We start from the raw sequence: 16,975 nt of genomic DNA on the forward strand, positions 1-16,975 counted from the left end.
TGCAATGCGGGAGACCCGGGTTCGATTCCTGGGTTGGGAAGATCCCCTGGAGAAGGAAATGGCAATCCACTCCAGCACTCTTGCCTGGAAAATCCCATGGATGGAGGAGCCTGATAGGCTATAGTCCATGGGGTCGCAGAGTCGGACACGACTGAGCGACTTAAATCGTGAGAGTTGAGATAAATAAGTACATGTTGGACAGACTAAAAAGAGTGATGCCAGTATGTATCATCAAAAGAGAAGAAAGAAAAACAAAAAGCACAGTATTCTTTTTCCTGGCAAATGTGTTCATGCTAAGTTGCTTCAGTTGTCAAACTCTTTGTGATCCTATGGACTGTAGCCTACCAGACTCCTCTGCCTGTGAGATTTTTCAGGCAAGAATACTGGAGTGGATTGCCAGGGGAGTTCTTTACCACTAGATCAACCTGGGAAGCCTTTTCTTAGTAAACAGAACATGGATATTAACTGAAGGAATCCAGACTCTAAGTCGTGTCTGCATTTCTCTTTTACTCTTTAAAATTAGGTTTGCTTTTACTCATGTTTTAAAAGCAGCATCTTTCCTGTATTCAAATATCTGTTTTAGCTTAGATTATGTCATTTCTTCTGTTTGGGTATTAATGATAACTTCAGTTGAATTGGCTTCAAATTTTACAGCTCCACTAAAGGCCAGCTTGTGGGTGGGTGGAGAAAGTAACTTTAAGAAAAGACTATAACTATAAGAATTTAAGACATTATTGCTGGTACAGTAGGTTGTAGCTTTGGTTTAACGTATTAAATGGTGAAAAGTGAAATTATATAATTATTCAGCTATTCATGAAAAGTTGCCATTTCTGTAAGTTCAACCAGTAAAACAAATTGTTAAAGGAGTACTTTTAGTACCAAAGTACTTTGCAGTTGAATACTTTATATGAATGCTTGCACAGCCTTAGCTGATATTATTAGTCTCATCGGGGATGAAGCAAAGAATCCACAAGATCTCCTTTCATAGATTTCCTTTTTATAAGGCATGTCTAAATTTACATTACCATTACAGATGTTGAGCAGCTTGTATGTTGAGAATGCCTCTCATTTATATTTTACAAATATTTAAGGATGAGTTAGGAAAAAAGGGAAAAATGTTAAATATTTTCATATTAATTATATGCATGTTTAAAATAAAACTAGGTTATTCTATGCTTACCAACAAAATACCAGGATCATTGTACATTGATGTCTCAATTGTATGTACGTTTGTGTTATTTGAAAGAGATACCATTTATAGACAGAGATACTTGAAACTTTCAGCACATCAATAAGCCAGGGCATTCTTAATCTCTTTCTTGATTAGCCACATATACTGGGTTGGCAGGAAATCAGATATATTTGCACTTAGTTAATTTGTTAATATACTTATTTATTTTTTGAAGAGACAGGTTTATTGCCCCCGTGTAATCTGATGTTTTGAAAATGCTCTTTCATTAGTGGTCAAAATAAAAAAATAAGAAAAAGAAGAGGATATCAAGGAGGATGATTCTTCTAACTACAGAAGCAACTTGACCTGATATAACTGGAAATGTAGAATTGCGCTACTTCCAGTACTAGGCTTCCTTTTTCTTTGTCTGCTAGTCCTAGATAAGCAAATTTTGATTTGATACATGTTGGTTGAGAATGTGTTCTAGATACAGGATGTAGAGTGCTTATCAACACTTTACCCCTCAGTCGCTCAATCATGTCCAACTCTTTGTGACCCCACGGACTGTAGCCTGCCAGGCTCCCCTGTCCAGGCAAGAATGAATTTTCCAGGCAAGAATACTGGAGTGGGTTGCTATTATTTACTCCAGGGAATCTTCTGACCCAGGGATCGAAACTGCATCTTCTGCATCTCAATTACATTCTGCATCTCAATTAAACATTACAATGCTACAGAGGGTATTTCCAGTTCATATAAAAGCTCTGTGACTTGGGTGGTACTTCTCCACTCTAAGGTTGAGGAAACAAGCCTGGTATTGATAAGTGACTTGGACACATTCACAAAGCTGGAGGCAACATGAGATTTTAAGCCTTCCACTTTCCACTCTACCCTATTATATTGTGAATGCTCCAAGGCAGCATCTTACTTTAAATAACAGTTCTAGAAAGGAAAAAGAAAGAAAAAGGGCCAGTGTTGTTGGGCAAATATAGGGAGAGAATTTAGTTCACTTTGTCGACACAGCAGAGAGAGACATCCATTTGTATCCCAGTGTTGCCCCACTGGACTGGGAGTAAGCCACAGCATATGGCATTGCCTATTTTCCCATAGAGGGGGCTAACCTAGTTCTGACGCCAGGACCGAAGACCAGAACAGTTACTCTATTTCTCTCTAATCTCTCTAAATGTACCTCGACAAATGGACTCAGTGCTCACTCTGACTGGAAGTGAAGCCTCTTGCTGCTCTATTCTGAGAGCACATATGTGCTTGTGTAGGAAAAGTTTGATTAAGCAAAACACGTGAAGAATGAGGTGCGAAGTTCACTTTAATTTTCTGGTTGTTAAGTTAGCCAAAAACTTTTCTGTGCTTGCTGAAAAGAAATCCATCCATTTTATACAGACAACATAACATTAAGTATTGTTTAACACCGAAGAATAGAATCCATTTTGAATATCAGTTTTTATCGATGAGTATCGTAGATGTGGTAAGTTTGGATGAGACGGGACATCATCGTGGAAAATATCCTAAAAACTGCCTATCTCTTAACCCTAGGTGGATAACAGAAGGAGAGTTAACTGAGGCTTCTTCTTTGGGGAATGTTGAATGCATACTGATACATCTACAGAAAGTGAAATTTGCTCAGTCGTGTCTGACTCTTTGCAACCCCATGGACTATACAGTCCATGGAATGCTCTAGGCCAGAATATTGGAGTGGGTAGCCTTTCCCTTCTCCAGGGGATCTCCAGGGGATCTTCCCAATCCAGGGATTGAACCCAGGTCTCCCGCATTGCAGGTGGATTCTTTATCAACTGAGCTATCAGGGAAGCCATATAGATACATCTATAGATAGATAGATATACCTACATGCACGTTGCTTATTAATAAAATATACATTTCCTTATATTGCAATTGAATATGTCTACTCTAAAGAATTTGTCCATTAGACAACATGAATGCCTGTGATCAAATACTTACCGTGTATGTTCTAGAAACATTGAATTGCTCTGATTGTGCTTATCATCTCACATGGATCTTGGGTCATGTTTCATGTTTTTTGATTTGGTCTTTTCTAAAATTACAAGCATCTAAACACTGTGCACAAGATATGGTGTTAAATATTTAAATAGAAACTTAAAATTATATGCACATGTGTGTTTTAACATAAGCGATAGCTACGTAGCTGCATCAGGAAAAAGTGTTGGCAAGCTCTTTAATTCCTTGTATTATACTGATCTCTAGTGGTTGGTAAGTATAACATTTTAAAACCATTTTTCTTTTAATTTCTTTAAACGAGAATTCTTGGCTTTGAAAAAAGTCGGTGTCCAAATATTTGAACAGGGAGTGAGTTTTTAATTATTTATGCCTGCACTTTATGTGCCTGTTTACACATCTGTCTCCTTTGAAAATAGGACCTATGATTTATTCATTGAATTCCCTGAATAAGTACACAGCCTCACACACAGTGTTGGGCACTGAGGCATATTCTGTATTATAGAATGATGAAATCCAAGGTTGATTCACAGAAGCTAACAGTTGGCATGGTTTATGGAATACTTATTCTGTATAATGCACAATAGTAATTCCATTGCAAATATTTCTTTATTTCTCACAAAACTCCAATACGGTACTATACCCCAACTAATGGATATTAAAACTGAGCCTCAGGGATATGGAGCAACTTATCTAAAATCACCTGCGTTGCAGAGTTAAAGGTTCAAACTCAGCTTTATTTGACTTTCAATTGAAGATTCTCTGCTGTACGTTTCAACCTCCCTACATTTTGCGTATGACATATTTAAAAGCCCATTTTACTAAAGAGGAAAAATAGGATAACCTATAATACTATGTTTTGTTTGAAATGTTATGTGCACCATTTTTTAAATATAGTTGCTCTTCTATTACAGCCAACAGTGCTTAGAGGATTCACTGATTCTGCTACAATGTAACTACAAATGTAAGTAAATATTTCCTCTTGTTCTCCTTCAAGCCTTCAGTGTAATGTCCTGGAGTTGGTGTCACCTTAAATTATTTTGTAGTGGCCCATTCAATTTTCAGGATCAGAGGAAATTCACCGAAATTAACTAGAGGCTCTTTCTTCAATTATCTTAATAGCATGTGGGAAAAAACTGGTGACTCAAGAAGTTAGCCCGAAGATTGTCGGAGGAAGTGACTCCAGAGAAGGAGCCTGGCCTTGGGTCGTTGCTCTGTATTTCGACGATCAACAGGTCTGCGGAGCTTCTCTGGTGAGCAGGGATTGGCTGGTGTCGGCCGCCCACTGCGTGTACGGGTGAGTGTGACTTCACTTCCCCAATGAGGTGACCCTGGCAGATCCTGTGCATCCCATTCCAGGTGGCCTCCCTAAATCCTCCCAGCAGGGAAACATCCCCACTGTTTATAACACTATAAACTGTCCAGTAATTTTCCCATGAAAGTCATGTATAAAACTAAAGTACAATTAAAACTCATTTTCATTAGAGTCTTACATCAAGAATTATGTTTCCCACATACACAAAAATCGAAATTTCCACCTATTCACAAGGTAAGCATTTTTAAAGGTATAAAATGAGCTTTTACTATATGATTTGTGCTGGTTGTCAGTCATTTAGAACAATATTTATTGTCATTAAGTCATCAGTGTCAAAAAAAAAAAAGAGCATGTATCAATAGATCTGGAGTTACAAACTAAAAAGTGTACTCTTTGAAATTCATATGTAAGCACCTCGCTGTGAATTAGCTTAAAAAGGTTTCTTTAGTTCTCAAGTCAGATCTGTTTTGATGCTGGTGCTGCTGCTGAGTCGCTTCAGTTGTCTCCCACTCTGTGCGACCCTATGGACTGCAACCTGCCAGGCTCTTCTGTCCGTGGGATTCTCTAGACAAGAATGCTGGAGTAGGTTGCCATGCTCTCCTCCGGGGACTCTTCCCAACGCAGGGATCGAACCCAGGTCTCCTGAATTGCAGGGAGATTCTTAACCACCCAGCCACCACAGAAGTCCGTTTTCACGCCAACCGTAACTAAAACTTAGAACTAAGAAACAACCATGTCTAATGCTCTTCTTGTAGTATGATTTGACAAAGTGCATGTGGAATTCTAGGATTTGTCTTCTCCCTCTAGAGCAGCCATCCTTAGAGCAGTGCCCCAGGAGAAATGAGAGTGGATGGAGGAGGTAGAAAATAAACATCAGTATTCCTGGGTCGAAGAATGTGTTAATTTCTTCATCTGCCTGAAGGATGTCACCTCTTTATGTAATTATACTCCAACATTTCTGAATTAGGTCAGAAAAAGGTAGCTTTGTCATTGATTCATGAGCCCTGACTAGGGTGATTTCCTGCCCCTGAATGAGTAGAAGAGGCCTCCAGGAAATGACCTTAATTGTGAGGGTTAGAATGAGCCACAAACATCCAGAATCTCTAAGTGAAAAAGTGCAATGTGTGTGCAGAATGGAAGAGACAACTGTCGTTAATCAGATTAAAAGACTAACTTTGTATAAACACTAACACTGAAAGTTCTTGGATGAATGGAGATAAACTGTCAACCACAAAGGCAGTCAAAATCGTTTGGGAGACAGGGAGGTCCAGGGAGAATGAGTATTAATGAATTGAGCCTAATGTGAAATATCTATCATACCAGAATGAGCGCAAACTCACACTGAGAAAGCTGGGAGCCTAGAGGTGAGGACCCTGATTTGTAGTTTGGCCAGTTACCTGGGCTTCATGAGGACTCTCCAAGGTACTGTCTGTCTGCTTCTAAAGTTCTGAGTCTGTGCATTACATTGTATCTGGGTGAAAATATTAAAGCCTTTCCCATATCTAAACTGTACCTTCATTTTGCTGCTTCTTGATAACTCTATTTTAATCTTTTTTTTCCTACCATATCATAAAAAAAAAAAATCTGTAGCAGTCAATTTTCCCATTCCCTGCTAAACAAGACTTCAACCTTTACCTACACATACTCTATGCGTTGGACATGTCACCAATGGTAACCTCTATCCTAACTATGTTATAGGTAAAAGGTATCTTTAGCTAGAAATTCAGTGTTTTCTGCTGCACCATAGGTAGGTCTTAGTAAGAGACCAACTTACTGTATTAACATCAGATATGATAAATTCATCCATCCGATGTTCTTGCAGAACATATGTTTTCTAAATGTCAGCTAGGCTTGCAGTGACGTGAATGACATCTTTCAATTATCTACTTTACAGATATACTTATTATGGGTTCAGTTCAGTTCAGTTCAGTAGCTCAGTCATGTCTGACTCTTTCCAACCCCATGAATTGCAGCATACCAGGCCTCCCTGTCCAACACCAACTCCCAGAGTTCACGCAAACTCATGTCCATCAAGTCAGTGATGCCATCCAGCCATCTCATCCTCTGTCGTCCCCTTCTCCTCCTGCCCCCAATCCTTCCAAGCATCAGAGTCTTTTCCAATGAGTCAACTCTTCACATGAGGTGGCCAAAGTATTGAAGTTTCAGCTTTAGCATCATTCCCTCCAAAGAACACCAGGACTGATCTCCTTTAGAATGGACTGGTTGGATCTCCTTGCAGTCCAAGGGACTCTCAAGAGTCTTCTCCAACACCACAGTTCAAAAGCATCAATTCTTCGGTGCTCAGCTTTCTTCACAGTTCAACTCTCACATCCATACCTGACCACTGGAGTTTTGCCTTGACTAGACCAACCTTTGTTGGCAAAGTAATGTCTCTGCTTTTGAATATGCTATCTAGGTTGGTCATAACTTTCCTTCCAAGGAATAAGTGTATTTTAATTTCATGGGTGCAATCACCACCTATGGTGATTTTGGAGCCCCAAAAAATAAAGTCTGACACTGTTTCCACTGTTTCCCCATCTGCTTGCCATGAAGTGATGGGACCGGATGCCATGATCTTCATTTTCTGAATGTTGAGCTTTAAGTCAACTTTTTCACTCTCCTCTTTCACTTTCATCAAGAGGCTTTTTAGTTCTGCTTCAATTTCTGTCATAAAGGTGATGTCATCTGCATATCTGTGGTTATTGATATTTCTCACAGCAACCTTCATTCCAGCTTGTGCTTCTTCCAGCCCAGCATTTCTCATGATGTACTCTGCATATAAGTTAAATAAGCAGGATGACAATATACAGCCTTGATGTACTCCTTTTCCTATTTGGAACCAGTCTGTTGTTCCATGTCCAGTTCTAACTGTTGCTTCCTGACCTGCATATAGGTTTCTCAAGAGGCAGGTCAGGTAGTCTGGTATTCCCATCTCTTTCAGAATTTTCCACAGTTTCTTGTTATCCGCACAGTCAAAGGCTTTGGCATAGTCGATTAAGCAGAAATAGATGTTTTTCTGGAACTCTCTTGCTTTTTCCATGATCCAGCAGATGTTGGCAATTTGATTTCTGGTTCCTCTGCCTTTTCTAAAACCAGCTTGAACATCTGGAAGTTCACGGTTCATATATTGCTGAAGCCTGGTTTGGAGAATTTTGAGGATTTATTTGCCAGCATGGTGAGATGAGTGCAATTGTGTGGTAGTTTGAGCATTTTGGGGGATTGCCTTTCTTTGGGATTAGAATTAAAACTGACCTTTTCCAGTCCTGTGGCCACTGCTGAGTTTTCCAAATTTGCTGGCATATTGAGTGCAGCACTTTCACAGCATCATCTTCCAGGATTTGAAATAGCTCAACTGGAATTCCATCACTTCCACTAACTTTGTTGGTAGTGATGCTTTCTAAGGCCCACTTGACTTCACATTCCAGGATGTCTGGCTCTAGGTGAGTGATCACCATCCTGGTTATCTTGGTCATGAAGATCTTTTTTGTACAGTTCTTCTGTGTATTCTTGCCACCTCTTCTTAATATCTTCTGCTTCTGTTAGGTCCATACCATTTCTGTCCTTTATTGAGCCCATCTTTGCATGAAATGTTCCCTTGGTATCTCTAACTTTCTTGAAGAGATCTCTAGTCTTTCCTATTCTGTTGTTTTCCTCTATTTCTTTGTATTGATCGCTGAGGAAGGCTTTCTTATATCTCCTTGCTATTCTTTGGAACTCTGCATTCAGATGCTTATATCTTTCCTTTTCTCCTTTGCTTTTCACTTTTCTTCTTTTCATAGCTATTTGTAAGATTTCCCCAGACAGCCATTTTGCATTTTTGCATTTCTTTTCCATGGGGATAGTCTTGATCCCTGTCTCCTGTACAATGTCACGAACCTCCATCCATAGTTCATCAGGCACTCTATCAGTGCCTTAAATCTATTTCTCACTTCCACTGTATAGTCATAGGGATTTGATTTAGGTCATACCTGAATGGCCTATTTGTTTTCCCTACTTTCTTCAATTTCAGTCTGAATTTGGCAATAAGGAGTTCATGATCTGAGCCACAGTCATCTCCCGGTCTTGTTTTTGCTGACTGTACAGAGCTTCTCCATCTTTGGCTGCAAAAAATATAATCAATCTGATTTTGGTGTTGGCCATCTGGTGATGTCCATGTGTAGAGTCTTCTCTTGTGTTGTTGGAAGAAGGTGTTTGCTATGACCAGTGTGTTCTTTTGGCAAAACTCTCTTAGCCTTTGCCCTGCTTCATTCCATATTCCAAGGCCAAATTTGCCTGTTACACCAGGTGTTTCTTGACTTCCCACTTTTGCATTCCAGTCCCCTATAATGAAAAGGACATCTTTTTTGGGTGTTGGTTCTAAAAGGTCTTGTAGGTCTTCATAGAACCATTCAACTTTATCTTCTTCAGCATTACTGGTTGGGGCATAGGCTTGGATTACTGTGATATTGAATGGTTTGCCTTGGAAATGAACAGAGATCATTCTGTCATTTTTGAGATTTCATCCAAGTTCTGCATTTCAGACTCTTGTTGACCATGATGGCTACTCCATTTCTTCTAAGGGACTCCTGCCCACAGTAGTAGATATAATGGTCATCTGAGTTAAATTCACCCATTCTAGTCCATTTTAATTCGCTGATTCCTAGAATGTCGATGTTCACTCTTTCCATCTCCTGTTTGACTACTTCCAGTTTGCTTTGATTCATGGACCTAACATTCCAGGTTCCTATGTAATATTGTCTTTACAGCATCAGACCTTGCTTCTATCACCAGTCACATCCACAAATGGGTATTGTTTTTACTTTGGCTTTGGAGATCATGCTCCACTGATCTCCAGTAGCATATTGGGCACCTACTGACCTGGGGAGTTCATCTTTCAGTATCCTATCATTTTGCCTTTTCATACTGTTCATGGGGTTCTCAAGGCAAGAATACTGAAGTGGTTTGCCATTCCCTTCTCCAGTGGACCACATTCTGTCAGACCTCTCCACCATGACCTGCCTGTCTTGGGTGGCCTCACACGGCCTGGCTTAGTTTCATTGAGTTAGACAAGGCTGTGATCAAATCAATCTGTGATCAGATTGACGAGTTTTCTGTGATTATAGTATCAGTGTGTCTGCCCTGAAGACACAGGGTTAGGTGTCTAGGTTAGGTTAGGAATATCAACAGCATCTTTTCAAACCACAAATACATGAAGGAAATGGAAAAACATTTTCATTTAATATAAACACATGTTCAGTCATACAGCACATAAAATAACTTTTCACACAGTTTTAATTCTGAACAAAGGCAAGCAAGTGTAAGCTGTAATAGAATTTTGATGGTTCAGACTTTTCCTCAGCAACCTTGCATTGTACCCACTCTCCTTAGCCCCTCAGTGGTATTATATCTCATTCTTCATCAGTTGCCAGGAGTTTTCTTTCTTTTTATTTATGTCTCTAACCAAGAAAGTTTCTGATATTATTTCAGAGAGTTTTATCCAAAAAATGTTCTTACAAATATGTTAATACTGCCTCTGATTTTTAAAACTCTACTTATACAATGAAAAACTTAATTTCCTAATAAAAAGGAGAACCCAAGTCAAGAAACTTACTGAAACCAAACCATACAAATAACCTGTGCCTGTGTGCATGTTAAGTCACTTCAGTCGCATCCAACTGTCACTGGGCTCCTGGGCTCCTCTGTCCATGGGATTCTCCAGGCAAGAATGGAATGGATTGTCATGCCCTCCTTCTGTGGATCTTCTTGACCCAGGAATCAAACACTATCTCTTATGTCTCTTGCATTGGCAGGAGGGTGGTGGGGCAGGGGTTCTTTACCACTAGGGCCACCGGGGAAGCCCCACGCAAATTACCGATGTTTGTACTGTGTGCTACGTCACTTCAGTCATTTCTGACTCTGTGCAGCCCTATGGACTGTAGCCCTTTCGGCTGCTCTGTCCATGGCATTCTCCAGGCAAGAATACTGAAGTGGGTTGCTATGCCCTTCTCCAGAGGATCTTTCCAACCCAGGGATCAAACCCACATTTTTTTATGTATCCTGCATTGGCAGGCAGGTTCTTTAACACTAGAGCCACCTGGGAAGCTAGTGACCTGATCTGACCTGACCTCGATGTAAATCTGCTCCAGGAGTTTCCACCTATGGATAGTTAAATGGTTTAATTGGTCAGTTCTTCTCCATCTACATTTGTATGTTTACACCCCTTTTCCCATCCCTCAGCTGCAGTATTCCTGGATGTCACTAAACTTCCCTGTGCTTGTTCCATTTCTCCTTTACTGTTGCGTCTGTTTGTTTTTTATTTTTTCCAACATTAAAAGAGATATTTGGAAAGTATGAGCCGACTTTGCTGTGATTTAAAGACAAGGAAGGTTGACTTCAAATCAGAGAATAGGATTTTGATCCTACTTATGGTACTGACTGAAGGGTACTTATGGTACTGACTTAAGGGGAAGCCCCCTTGTGGCTCAGATGGTAAAGAGTCTGCCTGCAATGCAGGAGACCCGGGTTCAATCCCTGGGTTGGAAAGATCCCCTGGAAAAGGAAATGGCAACCCACTCCAATAATCTTGCAACCCACTCCAATAATCTTGCCTGGAAAATCCCATGGATGTAGGAGCTTGACAGGTACAGTTCATGGACTCACAGAGTTGTACACAACTGAGCGACTTCACTTTCCCTTTCACTTTTTCATGGCACTGACTTTGTGTGACTTCGAATCAATCTGTGGGTTTCAGGATCTCATCTGTAGAGTATCCACAGATTATCTACCTCCTAGGATGATTGCCAGGGCAAAATTAAGATGCGGCAATACTTTTGTGAATTAGAGAAATGTGCAATAAAATTTTTATTGCTCCTGCTCACGAAATGTCCGTGGAAGAAGACTCTAAGTCTTACCCATGAGATACTCAGCACATTTATTTTCTAAATTGTTTATATTGATAAAATTTCAGACATGCCCCCAAATTGCAAATAATACAGAGAAATCCTGTGTACCTTCACTGACATTTACCATTTGTTTACATTTTATGCTATGAGAACTTTCTCATCATTCTTTCATTCCCTCCACTTTGGAGAAATATTTGTTTTCTGAATCATTTGACAGTGGGTTAGACATATGCCTCTTTACACTGTGTTCTTTGTTATTTTTTTTAAACTAAGAACAAGAATATTTTCCTTCATAATCACAGAAAATCATGGATATTAACATGCATGCAATACAATTATCTAATTAATTAATACAGTATATATTTACTTTTATCAATTGCCCCAAATATGTTTTTTAGAACATTTGTAGCTTGTATGTTTTCCACCCAAGAACCAATTAAGAATAATGCACTCAATTTGGTTGCCATGTCTCTTTCATCTTTAATCTAAAACAGCCTTTCTGTTAGCCTTACTATCTTTGTCTTTCTCAGCCTTTTTTTCTTGTCTTTGATATCTTTTTAATACATGCAAGTTATTTTATAGAAAGTCCTTATATTTGGGGAAACCCTTCAAGCTTGCTCCCTTGTTGGTCTTGCTATATCCCCATTCTTTGAAAACTTCCTTACTTTCTGGCAAAATAAAATGTTCCAGGTTCATCTTGTACTTTCCCTGCCCTTGCTCTCAAATTAAGCTTTCTATAAGAGACCCCAAATCCATTCAGCAATTTTAGTTCCTTCTACATTAAAAAACTAATATCATCCACAGCCCTACAACTGGTGGTATTCCCTGATTCTAGACCCTCTCAGTGGGCATATCTCTATATTCTCATAGCTTTATAAATATGAACTCAAAATGGGACAATTCAAATAAAACACAATAGAATACATTTTAGTCTTTTCTCCTTCCATATTTATAACTCATCTCCAATTGTGACAAAGCTTATTTATGCTGTCTACAAAATAACTATGGATTTACTCAAGCTTAGAATGGAAAAGTAGTTTGAAAATTGTGAACTATAGCACTGTCTAAAGCAACCAGAGTTTAATATTGCTTTCATTTTTTCCCACTGACATATGCAAAATGCCTAATCATTAATGTCCAATTTGATTAGTTTTGAAAATGCATATGTCTGTGTGACCACACTCTCATCAAGACATAAAACATTTCCACCACCTGGAAATTCCTCCCTTACCCCTTCCCAGTCATCACCATCCTTGAAGTACACTCCAGAAGGGACTACTGTTCAGTCTGGGTGGGTCACTCATTTATAATTTACAGTATGGATCACATCTATTGAATAGACATCTATCCATGATGACATTCCTGGAGGAGGAAATGCAACCCATTCCAATATTTTTGCTGGGAAAATCCCATGAACAGAGGAGCCTGGCGGGCTACAGTCAGTGGGGTCACAAAGAGTTGGACATGATTGAGCAACTTGAGCACAATAATGAAATTATCATTGATGAGAAGCCTCTCGTCAATCTTCCATTCTTTAATTTGCTCTTCAGAGAAGATCAAATGCACCATGTGGATTACCTCATTTCTCATTAAAACAATTTACTGAACCAGGTGTTAACATTTCTGAAATAGATGATTTCATAACCAGGTGTTTTGGTGTATGACAAGAAATACACGTTACTATTTATGCTTTATTTAGTGCTAAATTAATTTAACTTATAGTGATAATAAAACTTTGAAGACCAACTTTTTAAACAGTATTGACTACAGTGAGCGATAGTCATGACTGAATAGTCATGTCCGACTCTTTGTGACCCTATGGACTGGAGCCTGCCAGGTTCCTCTGTCCATGGAAATCTCCTGGCAAGAATACTGGAGTGGGTTGCCCTTTCCTTTTTCAGAAGAACTTCCTTACCCAGGGATTGAACTCATGTTTACCATCTGAGCCACCAACATTAATTAATTGATACTGCAATTACAGTTTAAAATTTGGATTCTTTTTAACGCCTCAAACAGATAGATCTAGGACACAGAATCTACCCAAATATAATGTTTTAAAAAATTATTTCATTTCTACTTAAACATACTCGAAAAAAATATTGTGGGTTTAGTTTCTCTATCTACCTATTCTTACAGTTTTAGGAGATCAGCTAATAATAAATTATCTCCTTCAGGTTGCAGAAATCCTGTAACACTTTTTCAAGATTTTAGTAATTTTTACAGATCAAAAAAATGAAGAGTATTTTCCTAAGCCAGTAGAGATTTCAAGATTAGTGACTTATTTGGTTTTGGTTATGGCATGGATCTTGATTCCTTTTCTAAGAGATACCAATTTCTAATCTGGTGTCATCTACATAAAGTCACCTTTGGCTCATATCATATAACTCATTTCCTTGATAGTATGCTATCAGCACTACTTTTAATAACATACTTTTATTAACTGCTGCTGCTGCTGCTAAGTCGCTTCAGTCATGTCCGACTCCTAGCGACCCCATGGACTGCAGCCCACCAGGCTCCTCCGTCCATGGGATTCTCCAGGCAAGAGTACTGGAGTGGGGTGCCATTGCCTTCTCCAACTTTTATTAACAGGTAACATTATTATTATTAGTCCACTCAGAAGTCTCATTTCCTAAGTGTTTCAGCATCTGATCCCTGAAGCTACTTCTACTTTGAGAACAAATTCTTCATCTTGGATGGCATCACTGTGAGCTCTCTTCCCTTATTTATTTTGTGTAATCACATGTGCTGATATGGCTTGATCTGCAACTCCTCTCTCTACCTGGCTGAAATGTGTAACCACTGGTTGTGCTCAATCTTTCTGACTCCTGGATTGCATCTCGTTTTTCATATATTCCTTCAGTCAGTGAGCACTCACCATTTTTTGTTCTGCTTTTGGCTTCACCGAGTCTTCACTGAGGTGTGTGAGTTCTCTACTGTGGCCCACAGGCTTAGTTTGGGGCTCCCAGTTCCCTGACCAGGGGTGTAACTTGTGTCCCCTGCATTGGAAGGAAGATTCTTAACCACTAGACCACTAGGGAAGTCCAGTGAACATAGCCTGTGCCAAGCACTGTTCTAAGTTTTAGGGGTAATAATGCTCTACAGATCAACAAAGTTTTTGTGTGAATGATGCTTATATTACAGGCTAGGGCAGAGAACAAAAACACTGAGAAGCCTTGCTACCACTGTTAATCAGGAAGTGATTGACAGTGGGGTAGGAACAAGATATGAGATATAAGCAAGACCGTATCCTAGGCCCTGGTGAGGACTCAGTCGGCCGTGGTAAGTGGGATGTGAGCCTGGAAGGTGGAAGAGTGACCTTGTCTTGTCCGGTATCTGTGTAGAGATTCCACTGCTGAGGGGAGCAAGGGTAAAGTTGGGGGAACCAGTCAGAAAGAAACAATGGTGGCTCTAAGATTATGTTAGAGGAAACTGGACAAATGCCTGGATCTTATTAATATGCTCAGATGCTGAGAGTCATCTAAAGTTGCAGTGATCTCAGAAAGTGAAGAGGAACTAAAGAACTTCTTGATAAGGGTGAAAGAGGAGAGTGAAAAAGCTGGCTTGAAACGCAACATTTGAAAAAAAAAAACAAAAAACTAAGATCATGGAATTCAGTCCCATCACTTCATGGTAAATAAAAAGGGAAAAACTAGAAGCAGCAACAGATTTTATTTTCTTGGGCTCCAAAATCACTGCAGACAGTGACTGCAGCCACAAAATTAAAAGATGCTTGCTCCTTGGATAGAAACGTACGACAAACCTAGATAGCATTTTAAAATGCAGAGACATCACTCTTGAGAGTCCCTCAGACTGCAAAGAGATCAAACCAGTCAGTCCTAAAGGAAGTCAACTGTGAATATTCATTGGAAGGACTAATGCTGAAACTGAAGCTCCAATAGTTTGGCCACCTGATGGAAAGAGTTGACTCATTAGAAAAGACCGTGAAGTCCCTCAGTCATGTCTGACTCTTTGCAACCCCACAGACTGTAGCCTGCCAGGTTCCTCCGTCCATGGGATTTTCCAGGCAAGAATACTGGAGTGGATTGCCATTTCCTTCTCCAGGAGATCTTCCTGACCCATGGATCGAACCTGGGTCTCCCACATTGCAGGCAGACGCTTTACCATCTGAGCCACCAGCAGATGCTAGGAAAGAAGGAAGGCAAAAGGAGATGTGGGTGGCAGAGGATGAGATGGTTGGATAGCATAACCAACTTAATGAATATGAATTTGAACAGACTCTGGAAGTAGTAAAGGTCAGGGGAACCTAGCATGCTGCAGTTAAAAGGATCTAAAAGAGAGTGGGAAATAGATGGGGAAACAGTGTCAGACTTTAATTTTGGGGCCCCAAAATCACTGCTGATGGTGATTGCAGCCATGAAATTAAAAGACGCTTACTCCTTGGAAGGAAAGTTATGACCAACCTAGATAGCATATTCAAAAGCAGAGACATTACTTTGCCAACAAGGTCCACCTAGTCAAGGCTATGGTTTTTCCAGTAGTCATGTATGGATGTGAGAGTTGGACTGTAAGAAATCTGAGTGCCGAAGAATTGATGCTTTTGAACTGTGGTTTTGGCGAAGACACTTGAGAGTCCTTTGGACTGCAAGGAGGTCCAACCAGTCCATTCTGAAGGAGATCAGCCCTGGGATTTCTTTGGAAGGAATGATGCTAAAGCTGAAACTCCAGTACTTTGGCCTCCTCATGCGAAGAGTCGACTCACTGGAAAAGACTCTGATGCTGGGAGGGATTGGGGGCAGGAGGAGAAGGGGACGACAGAGGATGAGATGGCTGGATGGCATCACTGACTCTATGGACATTGAGTCTGGGTGAACTCCGGGAGTTGGTGATGGACAGGGAGGCCTGGTGTGCTGCGATTCATAGGGTCACAAAGAGTCGGACACGACTGAGCGACTGAACTGAACTGAAAAGAGAGTCGAACATGACTTAGTGACCAAACTACAACAGATAGATAAGGAGAAGAATAAAGGGTTTGTCTTTAAACAATAAGATAAGTGTTCATATAATTTATTGAGATGATGAAAATGGGAAGAAACAGAACTAGAAAGGGAATAAAAGTTCTGATGTTTTGCGTATTAAATTTGAAACTTCCTTTCAGAATCCAGCTTTCCCAGGTGGTGCTAGTGGTAAAGAACCTGCCTGCCAATGCAAGAGACTCAAGAGACGTGGGTATTTCTGGTATTTAAAGTCATGGCATTGAATAAGATCATCACTGAAACTAATGTTAATGAAGAAAAGAAGAAGGCAGAAAGCAAATTCTAGAATATTCTAATATCTAAATATTTGAGAAGAAAAGAGCTGGCAAAGAGAAACTGAGGAAGAGTAGAGAGTGAAATGAGAGGAAAATCACAAATCCATGGATAGTCTGGGGAATCAAGTGAAGAAAGGCACTCAAAGATGATTTATTAAGTTTCCAAATATAATCCTTGTTGTTGTTCAGTTGCTAAGTCATGTCTGACTCTTTGCGATCCCGTGGATTATAGCCTACCAGGCTCCTCTGTCCATGGGATTCTCCAGGCAAGACTACTGGAAGGGGTTGCTATTTCCTTCTCCAGGGGATCTTCCTGACCCAGGGACTGAACCCACATCTTCTGCAATGCAGGT

At 39.9% G+C, this 16,975-nt stretch overlaps 1 protein-coding gene across 1 annotated transcript in view; it reads left to right on the forward strand.

Moving 5' to 3' along the window:
- TMPRSS15 (transmembrane serine protease 15) overlaps positions 1 to 16,975 on the forward strand; it is a 142,999-nt gene that overhangs the window by 107,970 nt on the left and 18,054 nt on the right. The window contains 2 exon segments of the mRNA NM_174439.2: positions 4,072 to 4,121; positions 4,280 to 4,454. Of these exon segments, the coding sequence (NP_776864.1) occupies positions 4,072 to 4,121; positions 4,280 to 4,454 (225 nt within the window).

Source organism: Bos taurus, chromosome 1 (assembly GCF_002263795.3).
Source record: "Bos taurus isolate L1 Dominette 01449 registration number 42190680 breed Hereford chromosome 1, ARS-UCD2.0, whole genome shotgun sequence".
Taxonomy (NCBI): Eukaryota; Metazoa; Chordata; class Mammalia; order Artiodactyla; family Bovidae; genus Bos; species Bos taurus.